We start from the raw sequence: 27,681 nt of genomic DNA on the forward strand, positions 1-27,681 counted from the left end.
AATTCACACATTTCCTGACTGCTGCTTGTTGCTAGGCAGACTTTATAAGGCTTGGTTGACTTACTAAAACAAAATGACATACTCAGTATCTCGGGTAACTAGGACTGTTTTGTGTCTTAGTAAGTCAATATTTACTAAGTCAAAATAATGACTAAGTCAAATGAATGACTTAATTATTTTGACGTAGTAAATATTGACTTACTAAGACAAAATAATGACATACTCAGTATCTCGGGTAACTAGGACTGTTTTGTGTCTTAGTGAGTCAATACTTACTAAGTCAAATGAATGACTTAATTATTTTGACTTAGTAAATATTGACTTACTAAGACAAAATAATGACATAGTATCTCGGGTAACTAGGACTGTTTGTGTCTTAGTAAGTCAAAAAATGACTAAGTCAGATGAATGACTTAATTATTTTGACTTAGTAAATATTGACTTACTAAGACAAAATAATGACATACTCAGTATCTCGGGTAACTAGGACTGTTTTGTGTCTTAGTAAGTCAATACTTACTAAGTCAAAATAATGAATAACTCAAATTAATGACTTATTTATTTTGACTTAGTAAATGTTGACTTACTAAGACAAAATAGTGACATACTCAGTATCTCAGGTAACTAGGACTGTTTTGTGTCTTAGTCAGTCAATATTTACTAAGTCAAAATAATGACTAAGTCGAATGAATGACTTATTTATTTTGACTTAGTAAACATTGACTTACTAAAACAAAATGACATACTCAGTGTCGCAGGTAACTAGGACTGTTTTGTGTCTTAGTAAGTCAATACTTACTAAGTCAAATGAATGACTTAATTATTTTGACTTAATAAATATTGACTCACTAAGACAAAATAATGACATACTCAGTATCTCGGGTAACTAGGACTGTTTTGTGTCTCAGTAAGTCAATAATTACTAAGTCAAAATAATGACTAAGTCAAATGAATGACTTATTTATTTTGACTTAGTAAATATTGACTCACTAAGACAAAATAATGACATACTCAGTATCCCGGGTAACTAGGACTGTTTTGTGTCTTAGTGAGTCAATATTTACTGAGTCAAAAAATGACTAAGTCAAATGAATGACTTAATTTTTTTGACTTAGTAAATATTGACTTACTTAAACAAAATAATGACATACTCAGTATCTCGGGTAACTAGGACTGTTTTGTGTCTTAGTAAGTCAATACTTACTAAGTCAAAATAATGACTAAGTCAAATGAATGACTTAATTATTTTGACTTAGTAAACATTGACTTACGAAAACAAAATGACATACTCAGTATCTCGGGTAACTAGGACTGTTTTGTGTCTTAGTAAGTCAATACTTACTAAGTCAAAAAATGACAAATTCAAATGAATGACTAAATTATTTTAACGTAGTAAATATTGACTTACTAAGACAAAATAATGACATACTCAGTATCTCAGGTAACTAGGACTGTTTTGTGTTTAAGTAAGTCAATACTTACTAAGTCAAAATAATGACTAAGTCGAATGAATGACTTATTTATTTTGACTTAGTAAATATTGACTTACTAAGACAAAATAATGACATACTCAGTATCTCGGGTAACTAGGACTGTTTTGTGTCTTAGTAAGTCAATACTTACTAAGTCAAAAAATGACTAAGTCAAATGAATGACTTATTTATTTTGACATTGCCTTACTAAAACAAAATGACATACTCAGTACCTCAGGTAACTAGGACTGTTTTGTGTTTAAGTAAGTCAATACTTACTAAGTCAAAATAATGACATACTAAGTATCTCGGGTAACTAGGACTGTTTTTTCTCTTAGTGAGTCAATACTTACTAAGTCAAAATAATGACTAAGTCAAATGAATGACTTAATTAGTTTGACTTAGTAAATGTTGACTTACTAAGACAAAATAATGACATACTAAGTATCTCGGGTAACTAGGACTGCTTTTTCTCTTAGTGAGTCAATACTTACTAAGTCAAAAAAATGACTAACTCAAATGAATGACTTAATTATTTTGACGTAGTAAATATTGACTTACTAAGACAAAATAATGACATACTCAGTATCTCGGGTAACTAGGACTGTTTTGTGTCTTAGTAAGTCAATAATTACTAAGTCAAAATAATGACTAAGTCAAATGAATGACTTATTTATTTTGACTTAGTAAACATTGACTTACTAAAACAAAATGATATACTCAGTATCTCAGGTAACTAGGACTGTTTTGTGTCTTAGTAAGTCAATACTTACTAAGTCAAAATAATGACTAAGTCAAATGAATGACTTAATTATTTTGACTTCGTAAACATTGACTTACTAAAACAAAATGACATACTCAGTATCTCAGGTAACTAGGACTGTTTTGTGTCTCAGTAAGTCAATACTTACTAAGTCAAATGAATGACCTAATTATTTTGACTTAGTAAATATTGACTTACTAAGACTAAATAATGACATACTCAGTATCTCGGGTAACTAGGACTGTTTTGTGTCTTAGTAAGTCAATACTTACGAAGTCAAAATACTGACTAAGTCAAATGAATGACTTAATTATTTTGACTTCGTAAACATTGACTTACTAAAACAAAATTACATACTCAGTATCTCAGGTAACTACGACTGTTTTGTGTCTTAGTAAGTCAATACTTACTAAGTCAAATGAATGACCTAATTATTTTGACTTAGTAAATATTGACTTACTAAAACAAAATGACATACTCAGTATCTCGGGTAACTAGGACTGTTTTGTGTCTTAGTAAGTCAATACTTACTAAGTCAAAAAAATGACTAAGTCTAATGAATGACTTAATTATTTTGACTTAGTAAATATTGACTTACCAAAACAAAATGACATACTCAGTATCTCGGGTAACTAGGACTGTTTTGTGTCTTAGTAAGTCAATACTTACTAAGTCAAAAAAATGACTAAGTCTAATGAATGACTTAATTATTTTGACTTAGTAAACATTGACTTACTAAAACAAAATGACATACTCAGTATCTCGGGTAACTAGAACTGTTTTGTGTCTTAGTAAGTCAATACTTACTAAGTCAAACAAATGACTAAGTCTAATGAATGACTTAATTATTTTGACTTAGTAAACATTGACTTACTAAAACAAAATGACATACTCAGTATCTCGGGTAACTAGGACTGTTTTGTGTCTTAGTAAGTCAATACTTACTAAGTCAAATGAATGACTTAATTATTTTGACTTAGTAAATATTGACTTACTAAGACAAAATAATGACATACTCAGTATCTCAGATAACTAGGACTGTTTTTTCTCTTAGTGAGTCAATACTTACTAAGTCAAAAAAAATGACTAAGTCAAATGAATGACTTAATTATTTTGACTTAGTAAATATTGACTTACTAAGACAAAATAATGACATACTCAGTATCTCGGGTAACTAGGACTGTTTTGTGTCTTAGTAAGTCAATACTTACTAAGTCAAATGAATGACTTAATTATTTTGACTTAGTAAACATTGACTTACTAAAACAAAATGACAGTCAGTATCTCAGGTAATTAGGACTGTTTTGTTTCTTAGTAAGTCAATACTTACTAAGTCAAAAAAATGACTAAGTCAAATGAATGACTTAATACTTTGACTTAGTAAATATTGACTTACTAAGACAAAATAATGACATACTCAGTATCTCGGGTAACTAGGACTGTTTTGTGTCTTAGTAAGTCAATACTTACTAAGTCAAAATAATGACTAAGTCAAATGAATGACTTAATTAGTTTGACTTAGTAAATATTGACTTACTAAGACAAAATAATGACATACTCAGTATCTAGGGTAACTAGGACTGTTTTGTGTCTTAGTAAGTCAATACTTACTAAGTCAAATGAATGACCTAATTATTTTGACTTAGTAAATATTGACTTACTAAGACAAAATAATGACATACTCAGTATCTCAGGTAACTAGGACTGTTTTGTGTATTAGTAAGTCAATACTTACTAAGTCAAAATAATGACTAAGTCAAATGAATGACTTATTTATTTTGACTTAGTAAATATTGACTTACTAAGACAAAATAATGACATACTCAGTATCTCAGGTGACTAGGACTGTTTTGTTTCTTAGTAAGTCAATACTTACTAAGTCAAATGAATGACTAAGTTATTTTAACGTAGTAAATATTGACTTACTAAGACAAAATAATGACATACTCAGTATCTCGGGTAACTAGGACTGTTTTGTGTCTTAGTAAGTCAATATTTGCTAAGTCAAAATAATGATTAAGTCAAATGAATGACTTATTTATTTTGACTTAGTAAGTATTGACTTTCAAAGACAAAATAATGACATACTCAGTATCTCAGGTAACTAGGACTGTTTTGTGTCTTAGTAAGTCAATACTTACTAAGTCAAATGAATGACTTAATTATTTTGACTTAGTAAATATTGACTTACTAAGAAAAAATAATGACATACTCAGTATCTCGGGTAACTAGGACTGTTTTGTGTCTTAGTAAGTCAATACTTACTAAGTCAAAATGATGACTAAGTCAAATGAATGACTTAATTATTTTGACTTCGTAAACATTGACTTACTAAAACAAAATGACATACTCAGTATCTCGGGTAACTAGGACTGTTTTGTGTCTTAGTGAGTCAATACTTACCAAGTCAAATGAATGACTTAATTATTTTGACTTAGTAAATATTGACTTACTAAGACAAAATGATGACATACTCAGTATCTCGGGTAACTAGGACTGTTTTGTGTCTTAGTAAGTCAATATTTACTAAGTCAAAAAACGACTAAGTCAAATGAATGACTTAATTATTTTGACTTAGTAAATATTGACTTACTAAGACAAAATAATGACATACTCAGTATCTTGCGTAACTAGGACTGTTTTGTGTCTTAGTAGGTCAATACTTACTAAGTCAAAATAATGACTAAGTCAAATGAATGACTTATTTATTTTGACTTAGTAAATATTGACTTACTAAGACAAAATAATGACATACTCAGTATCTCAGGTGACTACGACTGTTTTGTTTCTTAGTAAGTCAATACTTACTAAGTCAAATGAATGACTTATTTATTTTGACTTAGTAAATATTGACTTACTAAGACAAAATAATGACATACTCAGTATCTCAGGTGACTAGGACTGTTTTGTTTCTTAGTAAGTCAATACTTACTAAGTCAAATTAATGACTAAATTATTTTAACGTTGTAAATATTGACTTACTTAAACAAAATAATGACATACTCAGTATCTCGGGTAACTAGGACTGTTTTGTGTCTTAGTAAGTCAATACTTACTAAGTCTAATGAATGACTTAATTATTTTGACTTAGTAAATATTGACTTACTAAGACAAAATAATGACATACTCAGTATCTCAGATAACTAGGACTGTTTTTTCTCTTAGTGAGTCAATACTTACTAAGTCAAAAAAATGACTAAGTCAAATGAATGACTTATTTATTTTTACTTATTAAATATTGACTTACTAAGACAAAATAATGACATACTCAGTATCTCGGGTAACTAGGACTGTTTTGTGTCTTAGTAAGTCAATACTTACTAAGTCAAATGAATGACTTATTTATTTTTACTTATTAAATATTGACTTACTAAGACAAAATAATGACATACTCAGTATCTCGGGTAACTAGGACTGTTTTGTGTCTTAGTAAGTCAATACTTACTAAGTCAAAAAATGACTAAGTCAAATGAATGACTTACTGTAAATAAGCGTTTGAAGAAAAGAGTCCAAAGTGGGGCCACATGCTGACATAAGCTTCACAGCATTCCAAAAGAACGAGTCGTGTCTTTTGCCGTTGCTTCGCTACAAGACCACACCTGCGGCGCGGTGATTGATGGGCGCTCCGACGCGGCGTCGGCACTCGAGCGTCTTCCTGAGCTCCGCTCGGAAGCGGTCGTGCAGCCAGGCGTAGAGGAAGGGGTTGCAGCAGGAGGAGCTCATGGCGCACAGGTGGCAGAGCAGCTGTATGAGCAGGAAGAAGCGCTTGTTGATGAGCGTGATGTCCACGTCCCGCAGAATGTTGAAGACGTGGATGGGCAGCCAGCAGGCGGCGAAGGCGAACACCAGGAGGGCCACCAGGCGGAAGATCTTCCTCTTCCGGCTTTGCTGGGCGGCGGCCCTCTCCTGCGTCCTGTGACCGGGGGCCACGCACTTCTTCAGTTTGACGGTGATGCACAAGTAGGACACGAAGACGGCGGACAGGGGCAGGACGTAGGTGACCAGCAGGGTGCTGTAGGCGTAGACCCGCCGCTCCCGCTCTTGGCCCAACCAGAACTCCTCGCAGATGGTGAAGCCCTCCTCCTTGAACTCCACGTGATAGGTGTGGCTCACCGCGGGGGCCACCAGGCCGCAGGACATCAGCCAGATTCCGGCCAGGACCGAGGCGCAGGTGGTCACGGAGGTGCGCTTCTTGAGGGGGTGCACTGTCGCGTAGAACCTGAAATAATAAGGTTAATAAAGCAAGGTCAACAACCATCGCCTGCAAAAATGCAAGTCAAAGATCCTCTATATGACAGGAGCGCTCTGCCGATTTTAAGTTCTACTTCAAAAACACTAGTCAAAGATCCTCTATATGACAGGAGCGTGCTGCCGTTTTTAAGTTCCACTGCAAAAACGCTTGTCAAAGATCCTTTATATGACAGGAGCGCTCAGCTGTTTTTAAGTTGTACTGCAAAATCACTAGTCAAAGATTCTCTATATGACAGGAGCGCGCTGCCCTATAAGTTCTACTGCAAAAACACTAGTCAAAGATGATCTAAATAACAGGAGTTCTCTGCTGTTTTTTAAGTTCTACTGCAAAAACACTAGTCAAAGATCCTGTATATGACAGGAGCGCTCTGCCTTTTTGAAATTCTACTGCAAAAACGCGAGTCAAAGATCCTCTATATGACAGGTGCACTCTGCTGTTTTTAAATTCTACTGCAAAAACGCTTGTCAAAGATCCTCTATATGACAGGAGCGTGCTGCCGTTTTTAAGTTCTACTGCAAAAACGCTTGTCAAAGATCCTCTATATGTCAGGAGCGCTCAGCTGTTTTTAATTTGTACTGCAAAATCACTAGTCAAAGATATCTATAGGACAGGAGCGCGCTGCCCTATAAGTTCTACTGCCAAAACACTAGTCAAAGATCATCTAAATAACAGGAGTTCTCTGCTGTTTTTTTAAGTTGTACAGCAAAAACACTAGTCAAAGATCCTGTATATGACAGGTACACTCTGCTGTTTTTAAGTTCTACTGCAAAAAACGCAGGAAAAGATCCTCCTTATGACAGGAGCGCTCTGCCGTTTTTATGTTCGACTGCAAAAACGCTTGTCAAAGATCCTCTCTATGACAGAAGCGCTCTGCCGTTTTTAAGTTATACTGCAAAAACACGAGTCAAAGATCTTCTTCAAGACTGGAGCACTCTGCTGTTTTTAAATTCTACTGCAAAAACGATAGGCAAAGATCCTCTATACAACAGGAGCGCTCCTCTGTTTTTAAATTGTACTTCAAAAACGCTTGTCAAAGATCCTCTATATGACAGGAGCGCTCTGCCGTTTTTGTGTTCTATTGTAAAAACGCTAGTCAAAGATTATCTATATGATACGAGCTGTCTGCTGTTTTTAAATTTCTACTGCAAAAATACTAGTCAAAGATCCTCTATATGACGGGAGCTCTATGCTGTCCTTTAAGTTCTACTGCAAAAATGCTGGTTTAAAGATCCTCTATTTGACAGGAGCGCTCTGCCGTTTTTAAGTTCTACTGCAAAAACGCGAGTCAAAAACCCTCTATTTGGCAGGAGCGCTCTGCATTTTTTTTTTTAAGTTCTACTGCAAAAATGCTGGTTTAAAGATCCTCTATATGACAGGAGCACTCTGCCGTTTCTAAGTTGTACTGCAAAAACGCTAGTCAAAGATCCTCTATATGACAGGAGTGCTCTGGTGTTTTTGTTTTTTTTTAGTTCTACTGCAAAAATGCTTTTGTAAAGATCCTCTATATGACAGGAGCACTCTGCCGTTTTTAACTTCTACTGCATAAACGCTAATCAAAGATCCTCTATATGACAGGTGTGCTCTGCTGTTTAAGTTTTACTGGAACATTGCTAGTCAAAGATCCTCTATATGATACGAGCTGTCTGCTGTTTTTAAAGTTCTACTACAAAATTGCTAGTCAAAGATTCTCTATATGGCAGGAGTGCTGTGCTGTTTTTGTTTTTTTAAGTTCTACTACAAAATCATTAGGCAAAGAACATTTATATGACAGGAACGCTGCCGTTTTTAATTTCTACTGCATAAACGCTAATCAAAGATCCTCTATATGACAGGAGCGCTTTGCTGTTTTTTTTTTTTTTAAGTTCTACAAAATTGGGCGTTATTTTTGACGCGGAAGTCAAGAAAACCCGTGCTGCATTTTGCAATGAAATCAGACATTTTTTTAAGTCCACTTCTTTTTCCACTTGTGTGACAACTAACTGCGTCAATTAGAATCTGCACAGACGTTTATGTGGCTGCAAAATAGTCCATTTCAGGAGATTGAAGTACTTTTCCTACCAAAGTGATTTACAAGATGACGCAGCAAACATTTTAGAGAGAACCAATTTACAGAATATGAATATTCATGCGTATTTATGCGGCCCTGCACAAAAGCGTCTTTATAACTTATAATCAGTGGAGGCGGCCCTCTACTGTAAATCTGTGCTGAGCGGCAGTGGAAAGCAAAAGCAAGAATAAAAAAAAAAGATTAACATGTAGAGAATTATAAACTCCATGAATATTCTCTTTTGTCCACAATGACAAAAGATGTCAAAGAAGGTTATAAAAATGTAATATATTGATAACAAAAGGATTATTTGCTTTTTCATTGCTCGGCCTTGAGATGAGTCGAGGATCGGCAGAAGCATTGATTTTCATTTCCTGTTATTTATTCAGAAAAATTTTAAAAAAGGCACCAAAATGCCATCTTATTAATATTTGTTCCCACTTAAAGCGAGACTAGGAGCCGTCAGCAGCGGGCCGAATAACAAAATATGTGAACATTGCTCCAAAGTACGGGTTTTGTGTTGATTTAGAGGCAAAAGTAAACATTGACACGTGCTAAGGCAGTAATATATGATAAAACAAGACGGTATCCCCTCTTTATCACACAGGATTAGTACAGATATTGTCAGAAAAATTGTATGTGTAAAGACGGGGCGGTGGGGGGGGGGGGGGGGGGGGGGGTTTACGCAGCTTACTGCGAGGTTTGTTCCCCCGGGATGCAAACGGACTGCTCTGGACCAGGCGGGTCGGTAGGAACATTTTTAAAATATTCACTATCAAAATAGGAATAAACACAAAACTGTGGCACGAAACAAAAAACATAAACCATGGCTTGGAGGAAACAAGACGTACTGTGGCATGAAAACGAGCAGCATGAAACAAACAACATAAACCATGGCTTGGAACAAACAAGACGTACTATGGCATGAAAACGAGCAGCATGTGGCATGAAACTAAAAACATAAACCATGGCTTGGAACAAACAAGACATACTGTGGCATGAAAACGAGAAGCATGTGGCCTGAAACATCATAAACCATGGCTTGGAGCAAACAAGACGTACTGTGACATGAAAACGAGCAGCATATGGCATGAAACAGACAACATAAACCATGGCTTGGAGCAAACAAGACGTACTGTGGCATGAAAAGGAGCAGCTTGTGGCATAAAACAAACAACAAACCATGGCTTGGAGCAAACAAGACGTACTGTGGCATGAAAACGAGCAGCATGTGGAATGAAACAAATATAAACCATGGCTTGGAACAAACAAGACATATTGTCGCATGAAAATGAGCAGCATGTGGCATGAAACAATATAAACCATGGCTTGGAGCAAACAAGACGTAGTGTGACATGAAAACGAGCAGCATATGGCATGAAACAGACAACATAAACCATGGCTTGGAGCAAACAAGACGTACTGTGGCATGAAAACGAGCAGCATGTGGAATGAAACAAATATAAACCATGGCTTGGAACAAAAAAGACACACTGTGGCATGAAAACGAGCAGCATGTGGCATGAAACAAACATAAACCATGGCTTGGAACAAACAAAACGTACTGTGGCATGAAAACGAGCAGCATGTGGCATGAAACAAACATTAACCATGGCTTGGAGCAAACAAGAAGTACTGTGGCATGAAAACGAGCAGCATGTGGCATAAAATAAACAACATAAACCATGGCTTGTGACAAATAAGACATAATGTGGTATCAAAACGAGCAGCATATGGCATGAAACAAACAACATAAACCATGGCTTGGGACAAACAAGACGTATTGTGGCATGAAAACGAGCAGCATGTGGCATGAAACAAACAACATAAACCATGGCCTGGAACAAACAAGACGTAGTGTGGCATGAAAACGAGCAGCATGTGGCATGAAACAAACATAAACCATGGCTTGGAACAAACAAGACGTACTGTGGCATGAAAACGAGCACCATGAACGGTGGCATGAACAGAGCAGCGGGAACTAATCATGAAAGGAGCAACGTCGCCAGACCGACTGACTGGCAAGGGCGGTTTGAATATTCTCATGATTAGGGCCGGGTGAGCGTCCGAACACCAGCGGCAGGTGAAAATCCTAAATCACCAAAACAAACAAAAGTGCACCAAAAAACAGGAACTATGGAGTTCAAAACAACACAAAATAACAAAGACATAATCCGGACCACCGAACATGACAGCATGTAAATTATCAAAAAAACTTTTCGTTCTCTTGGTTCCCGATAAACAGACAAGAGGTTGTCTTTGTTGCATCAAGCCAAAGGCTTGAAAAAAATCCATTGTGTACGATGGGAGGAGACAGAAGTGATTTCCTCTATCCAAGACCTGCCCAAGCTTAATCCAAGCCCAGCCCAAGCCCAAGGCATCTTTTTCTATTGTGTTAATGTGATCAAAACAGTGTTTGATCAGAGTACAGTCTTCACGTCTCCCCTCAAATTGAGCGAAAGTGAACTCTGTCTCTGTTTGTTTCCTTGCTTCTTGTCTTGTTTAATAGATGTCATCGATGTTCGGACCTGACAGATATCAATGAATTAGTTTGGCGATACTGTATTAGTGACGCTAGGGTAGATCTCGCTTTGGTTTTTGGCTGAGACTAGGGATTGTGGGCTTGGAAAGGTTGGTACCCATCGGGCTAAACAATCTGTAAAAATGAATGAAATATACTTTCCAATAGCAATTTTGATGCATGCTTTGAATGGGGAAAATTAGCTCCATCTGGTGGACAAATGTGGAAAAAAAAGAGTGTTTAAAATTGAAATGGGAATGTAAATAAATGCAATAGTACCAACCCCGTTTCCATATGAGTTGGGAAATTGTGTTAGATGTAAATATAAACGGAATACAATGATTTGCAAATCCTTTTCAACCCATATTCAATCGAATGCACCACAAAGACAAGATATTTGATGTTCAAATTCATAAACTTAATTTTGTTTTTGCAAATAATAATTAACTTAGAATTTCATTGCTGCAACACGTGCCAAAGTAGTTGGGAAAGGGCATGTTCACAACTGTGTTACATCACCTTTTCTTTTAACAACACTCAATAAACGTTTGGGAACTGAGGAAACTAATTGTTGAAGCTTTGAAAGTGGAATTCTTTCCCATCCTTGTTTTATGTAGAGCTTCAGTCGTTCAACAGTCCGCTGTGTCCGTTGTCGTATTTTATGCTTCATAATGCGCCACACATTTTCTATGGGAGACAGGTCTGGACCACAGGTGGGCCCGGAAAGTACCTGCACTCTTTTTTTGGAGAATCAACGCTGTTGTAACACATGCTGAATGTGGCTTGGCATTGTCTTGCTGAAATAAGCAGGGGCGTCCATGAAAAAGAAAGGGCTTAGATGACAGCATATGTTGTTCCAAAACCTGTATGTACCTTTCAGCATTAATGGTGCCTTCACAGATGTGTAAGTTACCCATGCCTTGGGCACTAATGCACCCCCATACCATCACAGATGCTGGCTTTTCAACTTTGCGTCGATAACAGTCTGGATGGTTCGCTTCCCCTTTGGTACGGATGACACAATGTTGAATATTTCCAAAAACAATTTGAAATGTGGACTCGTCAGACCACAGAACACTTTTCCACTTTGCATCAGTCCATCTTAGATGATCTCGGGCCCAGAGAAGCCGGCGGCGTTTCTGGATGTTGTTGATAAATGGCTTTCGCTTTGCATAGTAGAGCTTTAACTTGCACTTACAGATGTCGTGACGAACTGTATTTAGTGACAGTGGTTTTCTGAAGTGTTCCTGAGCCCATGTGGTGATATCCTTTAGAGATTGATGTCGGTTTTTGATACAGTCCCGTCTGAAGGATCGAAGGTCACGGTCATTCAATGTTGGTTTCCGGCCATGCCGCTTACGTGGAGTGATTTCTCCAGATTCTCTGAACCTTTTGATGATATTATGGACCGTAGATGTTGAAATCCTTAAATTTTCTTGCAATTGCACTTTGAGAAACGTTGTTCTTAAACTGTTTGACTATTTGCTCACAAAGTTGTGGACAAAGGGGTGTACCTCGCCCCATCCTTTCTTGTGAAAGACTGAGCATTTTTGGGGAAGCTGCTTTTATACCCAATCATGGCACCCACCTGTTCCCAATTAGCCTGCACACCTGTGGGGTGTTCCCAATAAGTGTTTGATGAGCATTCCTCAACTTTATCAGTATTTATTGCCAACTTCTTTGTCACGTTATCAGGTTGAACATCAAGTATGTTGTCTTTGTAGCATATTCAACTGAATATGGGTTGAAAAGGATTTACAAATCATTGTATTCTGTTTATATTTACATCTAACACAATTTCCCAACTCATATGGAAACGGGGTTTGAACGAATATGAACATGGGTTGAAATAGTCGACTTTTTGATCATTCTGCTTCACCTATCAGCCTCTCGGTTGAAGTGTTAGTTATTTAATTGGCCCGTGGGAGGGAGGTGAGTTAAGTGTGCTGGGAGGATGTTCCCAGATGGAGGACCCCCTGCTGTGAGACCGGTGCAGCTGGGACCGGGCCTCGGTCCCCTGTGGTAACAGCAATCATCTTTTCGCAGGTTCACCCATGGAAACCTTTCTAAGATAGTCAGGGTTGATTGTCTGGTCTGCGTATATCGGCGAAGCAGACCCCCTGCAGGGTGGATCCGAGGACCTCCCTCCCCCATCCCATCTATACCGTCTTCTACTCGGATGTTTCTTGGTCGGCAGAAATCCACGGCATTTAATTCTGTGATTAACTATTTTTCTCTTGCTGTTTAACAATTGCTCGCCGGAGTTTTTATGGTAATTTTTTTGTTTTTTGAATGAATCAGTCCAATAAATCTAGTGGTGAGAGTGTCCGCCCTGAGATGGGGAGGTCGTGAGTTCAAACCCCGGCCGAGTCATACCAAAGACTGTAAAAATGTGTTCCGTTACCTCCCTGCTTGGCACTCAACATCAAGGGGTGGAATTGGGGGTTAAATCACCCAAAAATTATTCCCGGGCGCGGCCACACCGCTGCTGCTCACTGCTCCCCTCACCTCCCAGGGGGTGGAACAAGGGGATGGGTCAAATGTGGAGCCTCTATGTGACAGATGTGGTCTGCTGTTTTTAAAGTTATACAGCAAAAATGCTAGTCAAAGATCCTTTATATGACAAGAAGACGCTGCCGTTTTTAAGTTCTACTGCAAAAACCCTAGTCAAAGATCCTCTATATGACAAAAGCGCTCTGCCGTTTTTAAGTTCTACTGCAAAAGCACTAGTCAAAGATCCTCTATATAACAAAAGCGCCCTGCCGTTTTTAAGTTGTACTGCAAAAACCCTAGTCAAAGATCCTCTATACAACAAAAGCGCTCGGCCCTTTTTAAGTTCTTCTGCAAAAACCCTAGTCAAAGATCCTCTATATAACAAAAGCTCTCTGCCGTTTTTAAGTTCTACTGCAAAAAAACGCTAGTCAAAGATCCTCTACAGTATATGACGGTAGCGCGCTGCTGTTTTTAAATTTTACTGCAAAAACGCGAGGCAAAGATCCTCTATATGACAGGAACGCTCTGCCGTTTTTAAATTTTACTGCAAAAACGCTAGGCAAAGATCCTCTATATGACAGGAGCGCTCTGCCGTTTTTAAGTTCTTCTGCAAAAATGCTAGTCAAAGATCGTCTATATAACAAAAGCGCTCTGCCGTTTTTAAGTTCTACTGCAAAAACCCTAGTCAAAGATCCTCTATATAACAAAAGCGCTCTGCCGTTTTTAAGTTCTACTGCAAAAAACGCTAGTCAAAGATCCTCTACAGTATATGACAGGAGCGCGCTGACGTTTTTAAATTTTACTGCAAAAACGCTAGGCAAAGATCCTCTATATGACAGGAGCGCTCTGCCGTTTTTAAGTTCTTCTGCAAAAATGCTAGTCAAAGATCCTCAGTATGACAGTAGCGTGCTGCCGTTTTTAAGTTTACTGCAAAAATGCTAGTCAAAGATCGTCTATATAACAAAAGCGCTCTGCCGTTTTTAAGTTGTACTGCAAAAACCCTAGTCAAAGATCCTCTATATAACAAAAGCGTTCTGCCCTTTTTAAGTTCTACTGCAAAAACGCTAGTCAAAGATCCTCTATATAACAAAAGCGCTCTGCCGTTTTAAAGTTCTACTGCAAAAACCCTAGTCAAAGATCCTCTATATAACAAAAGTGCTCTGCCGTTTTTAAGTTCTACTGCAAAAAAACGCTAGTCAAAGATCCTATACAGTATATGACAGGAGCGCGCTGCCGTTTTTAAATTTTACTGCAAAAACGCTAGGCAAAGATCCTCTATATGACAGGAGCGCTCTGCCGTTTTTAAGTTCTTCTACAAAAATGCTAGTCAAAGATCCTCAGTATGACAGTAGCGTGCTGCCGTTTTTAAGTTATACTGCAACAACACTAGTCAAAGATCCTCTAAATGAAAGGAGCGCTCTGCCGTTTTTAAGTTTTACTGCAAAAAACGCTTGTCAAAGATCCTTTATATGACAAGAAGACGCTGCCGTTTTTAAGTTCTACTGCAAAAACCCTAGTCAAAGATCCTCTATACAACAAAAGCGCTCTGCCATTTTTAAGTTCTACTGCAAAAACCCTAGTCAAAGATCCAATATATAACAAAAGTGCTCTGCCTTTTTTAAGTTCCACTGCAAAAGCACTAGTCAAAGATCCTCTGTATAACAAAAGCGCTCTGCCGTTTTTAAGTTCTGCTGCAAAAACCCTAGTCAAAGATCCTCTATATAACAAAAGCGCTCTGCCGTTTTGAAGTTCTACTGCAAAACAACGCTAGTCAAAGATCCTCTACAGTATATGACAGGAGCGCTCTGCCGTTTTTAAATTTTACTGCAAAAACGCTAGGCAAAGATCCTCTATATGACAAAAGCGCTCTGCCGTTTTTAAGTTCTTCTGCAAAAATGCTAGTCAAAGATCCTCAGTATGACAGTAGCTGCCGTTTTTAAGTTATACTGCAACAACACTAGTCAAAGATCCTCTATAAGAAAGGAGCGCTCTGCCGTTTTTAAGTTTTACTGCAAAAAACGCTTGTCAAAGATCCTTTATATGACAAGAAGACGCTGCCGTTTTTAAGTTCTACTGCAAAAACCCTAGTCAAAGATCCTCTATATAACAAAAGCACTCTGCCCTTTTTTAAGTTCCACTGCAAAAGCACTAGTCAAAGATCCTCTATATGACAAAAGCGCTCTGCCGTTTTTAAGTTCTACTGCAAAACAACGCTAGTCAAAGATCTTCTACAGTATATGACAGGAGCGCTCTGCCGTTTTTAAATTTTACTGCAAAAACGCTAGGCAAAGATCCTCTATATGACAAAAGCGCTCTGCCGTTTTTAAGTTCTTCTGCAAAAATGCGAGTCAAAGATCCTCAGTATGACAGTAGCTGCCGTTTTTAAGTTATACTGCAACAACACTAGTCAAAGATCCTCTATATGAAAGGAGCGCTCTGCCGTTTTTAAGTTTTACTGCAAAAAACGCTTGTCAAAGATCCTTTATATGACAAGAAGACGCTGCCGTTTTTAAGTTCTACTGCAAAAACCCTAGTCAAAGATCCTCTATATAACAAAAGCACTCTGCCCTTTTTTAAGTTCCACTGCAAAAGCACTAGTCAAAGATTCTCTATATGACAAAAGCGCTCTGCCGTTTTTAAGTTCTACTGCAAAAAAACGCTAGTCAAAGATCCTCTACAGTATATGACAGGAGCGCGCTGCCGTTTACAAATTTTACTGCAAAAACGCTAGGCAAAGATCCTCTATATGACAGGAGCGCTCTGCCGTTTTTAAGTTCTTCTGCAAAAATGCGAGTCAAAGATCCTCAGTATGACAGTAGCTGCCGTTTTTAAGTTATACTGCAACAACACTAGTCAAAGATCCTCTATATGAAAGGAGCGCTCTGCCGTTTTTAAGTTCTTCTGCAAAAATGCGAGTCAAAGATCCTCAGTATGACAGTAGCTGCCGTTTTTAAGTTATACTGCAACAACACTAGTCAAAGATCCTCTATATGAAAGGAGCGCTCTGCCGTTTTTAAGTTTTACTGCAAAAAACGCTTGTCAAAGATCCTTTATATGACAAGAAGACGCTGCCGTTTTTAAGTTCTGCTGCAAAAACCCTAGTCAAAGATCCTCTACATAACAAAAGCGCTCTGCCGTTTTTAAGTTCTACTGCAAAAAAACGCTAGTCAAAGATCCTCTACAGTATATGACAGGAGCGCGCTGCCGTTTTTAAATTTTACTGCAAAAACGCTAGGCAAAGATCCTCTATATGACAGGAGCGCTCTGCCGTTTTTAAGTTCTTCTGCAAAAATGCTAGTCAAAGATCCTCTATATGAAAGGAGCGCTCTGCCGTTTTTAAGTTCTGCTGCAAAAATGCTAGTCAAAGATCCTCTATATAAAAAAAGACCTCTGCCGTTTTTAAGTTCCACTGCAAAAACTCTAGACAAAGATCCTCTATATAACAAAAGCGCTCTGCCCTTTTTAAATTCTACTGCAAAAGCGCTAGTCAAAGATCTTCTATATAACAAAATTGTCCTACTTGTTAAAGTGGTAAAAAATAAATTATAAAAATGTTTTACTGTTTACTTTTAGCACAATAATCTCGAGATCAACTTCAGATCTATCCGTCAATTTTAAGTTTTATTGTTGTAAATTTTTTGTTTGTTTGTTTTATGCCCTTCTTTAAAAAAATAAAAAAGCTCAGTTTTTAATATGGAAAAACACTGTGTTGGCCCTGCGATGAGGTGGCGACTTGTCCAGGGTGTACGCCGCCTTCCGCCCGATTGTAGCTGAGATAGGCGCCAGCGCCCCCCGCGACCCCGAAAGGGAATAAGCGGTAGGAAAATGGATGGATATATACAACATTTTACCCAATAAAATATTTCAAAGTGGAATATTTAATGAGACTAGGTCAATTATTCCAAATGACATTGATTTTGATTCATTATTATTTTTTTAAAAGAAAGAAACAGCCTGCATGGCAGCTTTGTGTTTATAAGAGTAAACATTGCAACAATTTCTTGTTACATTTCACCTCTTTGCTCTTTTATACCACTTTTTATGTTTTTAAGTTTTTTCAATTGTATTCTTAAAAAGTGTTGTGGGGCCGTTTAAAAAATGGCCCCCCGGGCCGCACTTTGGACACCCCTGGACTAATAAGCACATCATATGAAAAATGATTCTTAGTTCTTATTCTAATTATGGTCCAATATAGCAAAGAGAAATAAATAAAAGCATTTTAAATAAACAGCTTGGGACTTAAGAGGTTGATCTGATTTAAAAATAATAATATTTTGACAGCACCAATTTAAAGAATAACAACGTGCTGAGCGACCACTTTTATCTCAAAACACTTAACTTGAGGTTCCGCGGCACCGTGGAACTCATTAGTGGAGGACAGAACCTTGTTAAAAACGACATTTTCAACGGGACAGTTTTGGTGACTAGGAACTAACGCTGGACTTTTTCTGTCGTGTTGACATTTGAGGCTAATCTGAATGTGAAATGTAGTCAACCTGCGACCAAAATGGTTTGGAAATAAACGGAATTGCGATGTTTCGGACAAATTCCCAGCGAATTATAACATGCACGTCATTATCTCTTCAAAACTTGTTGGTTTCTTGCGTCCACAAAGCTGCAAGCAGCGATGGACGGGACCGACTTTTACTGGTGTTTCCTGCCTTTACCCATTCAACATATCTTTACCTGCACATTACCTACCTTCCCTGCATCCTGGGGTCACACTGGTGCTTCTTTCTTTCACCCATACACGCTGGTGCTTCCTGCCATCACCCAGACAACATATCTTGACCTGCACATTACCTACCTTCTCTGTATCCTGGAGTCAAACTGGTGCCTCCTTCTTTCACACAGTCAACATATCTCTACCTGCACATTACCTACCTTCCCTGCATCCTGGGGTCACACTGGTGCTACTTTCTTTCACCCATACACGCTGGTGCTTCCTGCCATCACCCGGACAACATATCTTGACCCGCACATTACCTACCTTCTCTGTATCCTGGAGTCAAACTGCTGCCTCCTTCTTTCACCCAGTCAACATATCTTTACCCGCACAGTACCTACCTTCTCTGCATTGTGTGGTCACGCTGGTGCTTCCTGCTGTTAAGCGGCCATCGTCAGACGGCTCTTTGAAGGCTCGTAAAATCAAAACCGGAGCATTTAGACAAACTCTTTGCGCAGAAGGGTTCAATCTCTTTCCCGTGCGAGTTTGAAGCCGACACGACAAACGCGCTCAGAGGAGATAATGTTTGAAAAAAGGTGACGGGTTTTTACAAAACTTTTGTTTTGAAGGGGTAATTGCCGACTTCCTTTTGATTTTTGCTGAAGGATGTAAATGAATGAAATGTAGGTCTAAGTGAGACCTACATAGAGGTCTGTGTTTCATGTCTCTACGACATTCCTACCGGAAGTTACAAGCAGTTTTGTCCGTGTTTTCTACCTAGGAGTAGTTGTAGAGCGCAATTTTGAGGGTTTTTTTCATTATTAGATCGCAATTTTCACCAGTCCTGATGAGTGTGTCGAGTTTGGTGAGTTTCGAAGCATTTTAAGGGGGTCAAATTACAGCTCAAAGAGGCAAAAATGACATTTTTAAGGAAACTTTTGTTTTGAAGAGGTTTTTGCCAACTTCCTGTTGATTTTTGCTGAAGGAGGTCAGTGTATGTAATGTAGGTCTAAGTGAGACCTACATAGAGGTTTTTGTTTCATGTCCCTACGATATTCCTATCGGAAGTTACAAGCAGTTTTGTCTGTGTTTTCTTCCTAGGAGTAGTTCTAGAGCGCAATTTAGAGTTTTTTTTTTTTTTATTAGATCGCAATTTTCACCAGTCCTGATGTGTGTGTCGAGTTTAGTGAGTTTCGAAGCATTTTAAGGGGGTCAAATTACAGCTCAAAGAGGCAAAAATTACATTTTTTAGGAAACTTTTGTTTTGAAAGGGGTTTTTGCCAACTTCCTGTTGATTTTTGCTGAAGGATGTCAGTTAATGAAGTCTAGGTCTAAGTGAGACCTACATAGAGGTTTTTGTTTCATGTCCCTATGATATTCCTATCGGAAGTTACAAGCAGTTTTGTCTGTGTTTTCTTCCTAGGAGTAGTTCTAGAGCGCAATTTTGAGGGTTTTTTTTTTTTTTTATTAGATCGCAATCTTCCCCAGTCCTGATGTGTGTGTCGAGTTTGGTGAGTTTTGAAGCATTTTAAGGGGTTCAAATTACAGCTCAAAGAGGCAAAAATGACATTTTTTAGGAAACTTTTGTTTTGAAAGGGGTTTTTGCCAACTTCCTGTTGATTTTTGCTGAAGGAGGTCAGTGTATGTAATGTAGGTCTAAGTGAGACCTACATAGAGGTTTTTGTTTCATGTCTGTACGACATTCTTACCGGAAGTTACAAGCAGTTTTGTCTGTGTTTTTTTCCTAGGGGGCACTAGAGCGCAATTTTGAGTTTTGGTTTTTTGATTAGAACGCATTTTTCGCCAGTCCTGATGTGTGAGTTTTGAAGCATGTTAAGGGGGTTAGATTACAGCTCAAAGAGGCGGCGGTATAATAATAATAAAACCTTAGAAATACCATAGGGTCCTCTGTCCCAAAGGGACATTCGGTCCCTAAAAATAAGCGCACAATAATTTTCATGGTAACTGACAGATCAGAAAAAATAGTTTTTGTCATCACTGTTGACTTATTGTTACGTTAACGTCTGTCGAGACGCTTTAAGGAGGACAGGAATTCCATCGATCATTTTTTCGAGCAAAACTCTTTATAAACACATCGCCAAAACATTGGGGGGGGAAAAAACAACGTTTCTATCTAGCAAAACCAATTTTTGTCATCCGTCATATCACTTTTTCTCATTTGCGCACACAGCACTTAGCCAGTGGTGCGTTTACAGCCATACAAAAAGTCAGAAAACTCCAACACCACACATTAAAGTGTAATTCCAGGTCGTGACGCTATAATTTGCCAATGAAATGTGTGCTCGTTCTACTGTCATTTAATAGGAATCTTAAACTATGAATATTAATCATGAAATGATGTTATTATATTAAAGAAATTCTAATACAAATATATATTTTACAAACAGAATGTTACAGGGATGTATATCTTATGTTAAACTGCCATCTACTGGCCACACGTATCATTACACCATGTACCGAATAAAATAAGCTTGGAGGTCGGTAAGCACAACCAGAATTATTCCGCACCGGGTTACAAGGCGCGCTGTGGATTTTTGAGAAAATGAAAGTATTTTAGGTGTGCCTTATAGTCCCAAACCCTAACTTGTTATAGTTTTTACCAATTGTGCAGAAATTGTACTTTTCTATCTGAGCAAAGGTACATCGTCTCGTATCAGTGTCTATGTCCAGAACACCTAGTGTCGTGACGCAGACAGACCAGAGACGTCATATTGCAGTCTACATGTATATCTTATGTTTGACTGCCATCTACTGGCCACACGTATCATTACACCATGTACCGAATGAAATAGCTTGGAGGTCGGTAAGCACAACCAGAATTATTCCGCACCGGGTTACAAGGCGCCATGTCGATTTTTGAAAAAATTAAAATATTTTACGTGCACCTTATAGTCCCTAACCCTAACCTGATACAGTTTTCAATTATGCTGAAGTTGTACTTTTCTATCTGTGCAAAGGTACATTGTCTCGTATCAGTGTCTATGTCCAGAACATCGAGTGTCGTGACGCAGACAGACCAGAGACGTCATATTGCAGTCTGCATGTATATCTTATGTTTGACTGCCATCTACTGGCCACACGTATCATTACACCATGTACCGAATAAAATAGCTTGGAGGTCGGTAAGCACAACCAGAATTATTCCGCACCGGGTCACAAGGTGCCATGTCGATTTTTGAAAAAATTAAAAGATTTTACGTGCACCTTATAGTCCCTAACCCTAACCCGATACAGTTTTCAATTATTCTGAAGTTGTACTTTTCTATCTGAGCAAAGGTACATCGTCTCGTATCAGTGTCTATGTCCAGAACACCTAGTGTCGTGACGCAGGCAGACCAGAGACGTCATATTGCAGTCTACATGTATATCTTATGTTTGACTGCCATCTACTGGCCACACGTATCATTACACCATGTACCGAATAAAATAGCTTGGAGGTCGGTAAGCACAACCGGAATTATTCCGCACCGGGTTACAAGGCGCCATGTCGATTTTTGAAAAAATTAAAAGATTTCACGTGCACCTTATAGTCCCTAACCCTAACCCGATACAGTTTTCAATTATTCTGAAGTTGTACTTTTCTATCTGAGCAAAGGTACATCGTCTCGTATCAGTGTCTATGTCCAGAACACCTAGTGTCGTGACGCAGGCAGACCAGAGACGTCATATTGCAGTCTACATGTATATCTTATGTTTGACTGCCATCTACTGGCCACACGTATCATTACACCATGTACCGAATAAAATAGCTTGGAGGTCGGTAAGCACAACCGGAATTATTCCGCACCGGGTTACAAGGCGCCATGTCGATTTTTGAAAAAATTAAAAGATTTCACGTGCACCTTATAGTCCCTAACCCTAACCCGATACAGTTTTCAATTATGCTGAAGTTGTACTTTTCTATCTGAGCAAAGGTACATCGTCTCGTATCAGTGTCTATGTCCAGAACATCGAGTGTCGTGACGCAGACAGACCAGAGACGTCATATTGCAGTCTACATGTATATATTATGTTTGACTGCCATCTACCGGCCACACTTCGAGGTCGGTAAGCACAACCAGAATTATTCCGCACCGGGTTACAAGGCGCACTGTGGATTTTTGACTGAATGAAAATATTTTAAGTGCACCTTATAGTCGGAAAAGACGGTAGTTATGGCAAAAGTGTTCCACGCCTGGAGTCACCCACCTGTCCACAGCGATGGCGGTGAGCGTGAAGACCGACACGTAGACGGTCACGGGCTGGATGAGGAAGACCAGGTAGCACAGGAAGCGCCCGAAGACCCAGCCGTGGGGGTTGAAGGCGTAGGCCAGCGTGAAAGGCACGCACGCCACGCACATCAGCATGTCGGAGAAGGCCAGGTTGCCGATGAAGAAGCTGGTGACGTTGTGCATCTTGCGCGTGCGGCAGATGACGTAGAGGAGCAGGTAGTTGCTGAAGACGCCCACCAGCACCACCAGCACGTAGCAGGGGACGATCAGGGGCTTGAACGTCTGCAGCAGGACCACGTCGGCGAACTGGGAGCTCTCGTTGCCGCGGACCGCCACCTCGTAGAAGACTCTGTGCGCGCTCGCCGACACGCCGCTGTGGTTGAACTCCATTCCAGCCTGTGGATGGGAGGGAAGTCATTTGAACGGACGTATTAGTCTTGTCCTCTTTTGAAAGACTACTACACCCTTGCTGGTAGTCACTCTACGAACAGAATGCATTTACACCAGGGGTCTCGAACTCAATTCACCTGGGGGCCACTGGATGCAGAGTCTGGGTGAGGCCGGGCCGCGAGAAAAGAAAATATTGTAACATCCCGGAAGAGTTAGTGCTGCAAAGGCTTCTGGGTATTTTTTGGTGTCGCGTTTATGTTTTGTTACGGTGCGGATGTTCTCCCAAATTGTTTGTCATGGGTTCACAGTGTGGCGCATATTTGTAACGGTGTTAAAGTTGTTTATACGGCCACTCTCGGTGTGACCTGTATGGCTGTCGACCAAGTATGCCTTGCATTCACTTGTGTGTGTGTGAAAATCCGTAGATATTACGAAGTTACGAGCAGTTTTGTCCGTGTTTTCTACCTAGGAGTAGTTGTAGAGCGCAATTTTGAGGTTTTTTTATTTTTTATTAGATCGCAATCTTCGCCAGTCCTGATGTGTGTGTCGAGTTTGGTGAGTTTTGAAGCATTTTAAGGGGGTCAAATTACAGCTCAAAGAGGCAAAAATTATATTTTTTAGGAAACTTTTGTTTTGAAGGGGTAATTGCCAACTTCCTTTTGATTTTTGCTGAAGGATGTAAATGAATGAAATGTAGGTCTAAGTGAGACCTACATAGAAGTCTGTGTTTCATGTCTCTACGACATTCCTACCGGAAGTTACAAGCAGCTTTGTCTGTGTTTTCTACCTAGGAGTAGTTCTAGAGCGCAATTTTGAGGGTTTTTTTCATTATTAGATCGCAATTTTCACCAGTCCTGATGAGTGTGTCGAGTTTGGTGAGTTTCGAAGCATTTTAAGGGGGTCAAATTACAGCTCAAAGAGGCAAAAAGGACCTTTTTTAGGAAACTTTTGTTTTAAAAGGGGTTTTTGCCAACTTCCTGTTGATTTTTGCTGAAGGATGTCAGTTAATGAAGTCTAGGTCTAAGTGAGACCTACATAGAGGTTTTTGTTTCATGTCTCTACGACATTCCTAACGGAAGTTACAAGGTTGAACTCCATTCCAGCCTGTGGATGGGAGGGAAGTCATTTGAACGGACGTATTAGTCTTATCCTCTTTTTAAAGACTACTACACCCTTGCTGGTATTCACTCTTATCCCCAGCTCCTCTACGAACAGAATGCATTTACACCAGGGGTCTCGAACTCAATTCACCTTGGGGCCACTGGATGCAGCGTCTGGGTGAGGCTGGGCCGCGAGAAAAGAAAATATTGTAACATCCCGGAAGAGTTAGTGCTGCAAAGGCTTCTGGGTATTTTTCGGTGTCGCGTTTATGTTTTGTTACGGTGCGGATGTTCTCCCGAATTGTTTGTCATGGGTTCACAGTGTGGCGCATATTTGTAACGGTGTTAAAGTTGTTTATACGGCCACTCTCGGTGTGACCTGTATGGCTGTCGACCAAGTATGCCTTGCATTCACTTGTGTGTGTGTGAAAAGCCGTAGATATTACGAAGTTACGAGCAGTTTTGTCCGTGTTTTCTACCTAGGAGTAGTTGTAGAGCGCAATTTTGAGGTTTTTTTTTTTTTTTATTAGATCGCAATCTTCGCCAGTCCTGATGTGTGTGTCGAGTTTGGTGAGTTTTGAAGCATTTTAAGGGGGTCAAATTACAGCTCAAAGAGGCAAAAATGATATTTTTTAGGAAACTTTTGTTTTGAAGGGGTAATTGCCAACTTCCTTTTGATTTTTGCTGAAGGATGTAAATGAATGAAATGTAGGTCTAAGTGAGACCTACATAGAAGTCTGTGTTTCATGTCTCTACGACATTCCTACCGGAAGTTACAAGCAGTTTTGTCTGTGTTTTCTACCTAGGAGTAGTTCTAGAGCGCAATTTTGAGGGTTTTTTTCATTATTAGATCGCAATTTTCACCAGTCCTGATGAGTGTGTCGAGTTTGGTGAGTTTCGAAGCATTTTAAGGGGGTCAAATTACAGCTCAAAGAGGCAAAAAGGACCTTTTTTAGGAAACTTTTGTTTTAAAAGGGGTTTTTGCCAACTTCCTGTTGATTTTTGCTGAAGGATGTCAGTTAATGAAGTCTAGGTCTAAGTGAGACCTACATAGAGGTTTTTGTTTCATGTCTCTACGACATTCCTAACGGAAGTTACAAGGTTGAACTCCATTCCAGCCTGTGGATGGGAGGGAAGTCATTTGAACGGACGTATTAGTCTTGTCCCCTTTTGAAAGACTACTACACCCTTGCTGGTATTCACTCTTATCCCCAGCTCCTCTACGAACAGAATGCATTTACACCAGGGGTCTCGAACTCAATTCACCTGGGGGCCACTGGATGCAGAGTCTGGGTGAGGCCGGGCCGCGAGAAAAGAAAATATTGTAACATCCCGGAAGGGTTAGTGCTGCAAAGGCTTCTGGGTATTTTTTGGTGTCGCGTTTATGTTTTGTTACGGTGCGGATGTTCTCCCGAATTGTTTGGTGTGGGTTCACAGTGTGGCGCATATTTGTAACGGTGTTAAAGTTGTTTATACGGCCACTCTCAGTGTGACCTGTATGGCTGTTGACCAAGTATGCCTTGCATTCACTTGTGTGTGTGTGTGAAAAGCCGAAAAGGACCGGCACGCAAAGGGCATCCTTTAAGGTTTATTGGCGCTCTGTACTTCTCCCTACGTCGCGTGTACCACTCCCGTACTGTGGCCTTTTAAAAAGTCATACATTTTACTTTTTGAAACTAATACCGATAACTTCCGATATTACATGCGGTTCAGCTCGGTTGGTAGAGTGGCCGTGCCAGCAACTTGAGGGTTGCAGGTTCAATTCCCGCTTCTGCCAACCTAGTCACTGCCGTTGTGTCCTTGGGCAAGACACTTTACCCACACTGGCTTGATTGTAACTTAGATATTGGGTTTCACTATGTAAAGTGCTTTGAGTCACTAGAGAAAAAGCGCTATGTAAATATAATTCACTTCACATTTTAAAGCATTTATCGGCCGATAATATCGGACATCTCTACAAATAACGGTTTGAATTGGTCCAGGTTGTCGGGGACTGTTATTACTGACAGACAGGTATCGCGGTGTAAGAAAACCCTCGTCTCCATGGCAACATGTCCGTCGCTTCCACTCATTTGCCGCTTTTCCACTAATGCAGGGGTAGGCAACCCAGAACGTTAAAATAGCCATTTTGGCGCCAAATAACACAACGCTGTGCGGATGTTCTCCCGAATTGTTTGTCATGGGTTCACAGTGTGGCGCATATTTGTAACAGTGTTAAAGTTGTTTATACGGCCACTCTCAGTGTGACCTGTATGGCTGTTGACCAAGTATGCCTTGCATTCACTTGTGTGTGTGTGAAAAGCCGTAGATATTACGTGACTGGGCCGGCACGCAAAGGACACCCTTTAAGGTTTATTGGCGGTCTGTACTTCTCCCTACGTCCGTGTACCACTCCCGTACTGTGGCCTTTTAAAAAGTCATACATTTTACTTTTTGAAACTAATACTGATAACTTCCGATATTACATGCGGTTCAGCTCAGTTGGTAGAGTGGCCGTGCCAGCAACTTGAGGGTTGCAGGTTCAATTCCCGCTTCTGCCAACCTAGTCACTGCCGTTGTGTCCTTGGGCAAGACACTTTACCCACACTGGTTTGATTGTAACTTAGATATTGGGTTTCACTATGTAAAGTGCTCTGAGTCACTAGAGAAAAAGCGCTATGTAAATATAATTCACTTCACATTTTAAAGCATTTATCGGCCGATAATATCGGACATCTCTACAAATAACGGTTTGAATTGGTCCAGGTTGTCGGGGACGGTTATTACTGACAGACAGGTATCGCGGTGTAAGAAAACCCTCGTCTCCATGGCAACATGTCTGTCGCTTCCACTCATTTGCCGCTTTTCCACTAATGCAGGGGTAGGCAACCCAGAACGTTGAAATAGCCATTTTGGCGCCAAATAACACAACGCTGTCAAGCGGCATTCATATAAAAGTCACGGACCGCACTAACATTAGACTTTCATATTAAGGTGGGGGCCGCAAAATAACGTCTCGCGGGCCGCGTGTCTGAGACCCCTGGTTTATGCCTTCATCCCCCAACTATTTATAGCCAAAGTGTCATTTTCGCAATTGTCAGCCGGCGCTGCGTCAACAAGCTGGAAGTGTTTTTAAAAACGGATCCATAAAGGGGCGATTATGCATCACAGTGGAATACTTTTGTCTGTACATCAGGGGGTTTTGGATCGATTGATTGAAACTTTGCGACCCCGAAAGGGAATAAGCGGTAGAAAATGGATGGATGGATGATTGAAACTTGTGTTAGTAGACTGCACAGTACAGTACTGTGACAGACTAGATACTTTTTTCAATAATACCGTATTTCCCCTGTGGGGCGGTATAGCTCGGTTGGTAGAGTGGCCGTGTCAGCAACTTGAGGGTTGCAGGTTCGATTCCCGCTTCCGCCATCCTAGTCACTGCCGTTGTGTCCTTGGGCAAGCCTCTTTACACACCTGCTCCCAGTGCCACCCACACTGGTTTAAAAATGTAACTTAGATATTGGGTTTCACTATGTAAAGCGCTTTGAGTCGCTAGAGAAAAGCGCTATATAAATATAATTCACTTCACTCCCTTCAATTGCCGCCGGGGCGCTAATTAATTTAAAACTTCTTCTCACTCCGGCACTTACCAAAGGCATGCGGTAAAGATAAGCATGCGCTAATTATTTTAAAACCTCTTCTACCAAAGGCATGCAGTAAAAATTTGAGTGTGGTGTAAGGATACCATCATGAAAAGCACATTTAA

At 39.5% G+C, this 27,681-nt stretch overlaps 2 protein-coding genes across 4 annotated transcripts in view; one reads left to right on the top strand and one right to left on the bottom strand.

Annotated features, from left to right (window-relative positions):
• brf2 (BRF2 RNA polymerase III transcription initiation factor subunit) overlaps positions 1 to 27,681 on the top strand; it is a 63,961-nt gene that overhangs the window by 19,026 nt on the left and 17,254 nt on the right. Inside the window, exon 5 of one of the 3 annotated variants that reach the window (XM_061875833.1) lies at positions 13,102 to 13,271. The exons of 1 other annotated variant lie outside the window; for it this stretch is intronic. The gene's annotated coding sequence lies outside the window, so the exon portion shown is untranslated. Of the gene's footprint in view, positions 1 to 6,033; positions 6,256 to 13,101; positions 13,272 to 27,681 lie in introns of those variants that run through there. One more of the 3 variants, XM_061875834.1, reaches the window with a different exon arrangement.
• Positions 5,774 to 22,836, bottom strand: LOC133535856 (prolactin-releasing peptide receptor-like). Its single transcript, XM_061875845.1, has 2 exons — positions 22,424 to 22,836; positions 5,774 to 6,454 (listed from the first exon to the last, which is right to left on the bottom strand). The coding sequence occupies exons 1-2, from the start codon at positions 22,834 to 22,836 to the stop codon at positions 5,821 to 5,823; spliced, it is 1,047 nt and encodes a 348-aa protein (XP_061731829.1). The 3' UTR covers positions 5,774 to 5,820.

Source organism: Nerophis ophidion, linkage group LG17 (assembly GCF_033978795.1).
Source record: "Nerophis ophidion isolate RoL-2023_Sa linkage group LG17, RoL_Noph_v1.0, whole genome shotgun sequence".
Lineage (NCBI taxonomy): Eukaryota > Metazoa > Chordata > Actinopteri > Syngnathiformes > Syngnathidae > Nerophis > Nerophis ophidion.

Excerpts from the sequence above, each read along its gene's own strand:
- LOC133535856 (XM_061875845.1), bottom strand. The coding sequence starts at position 22,836 with ATGGAGTTCAACCACAGCGGCGTGTCGGCGAGCGCGCACAGAGTCTTC. Across the intron at positions 6,455-22,423 it reads ACCGCCATCGCTGTGGACAG|GTTCTACGCGACAGTGCACC; the intron begins GTGGGTGACTCC and ends TTATTATTTCAG.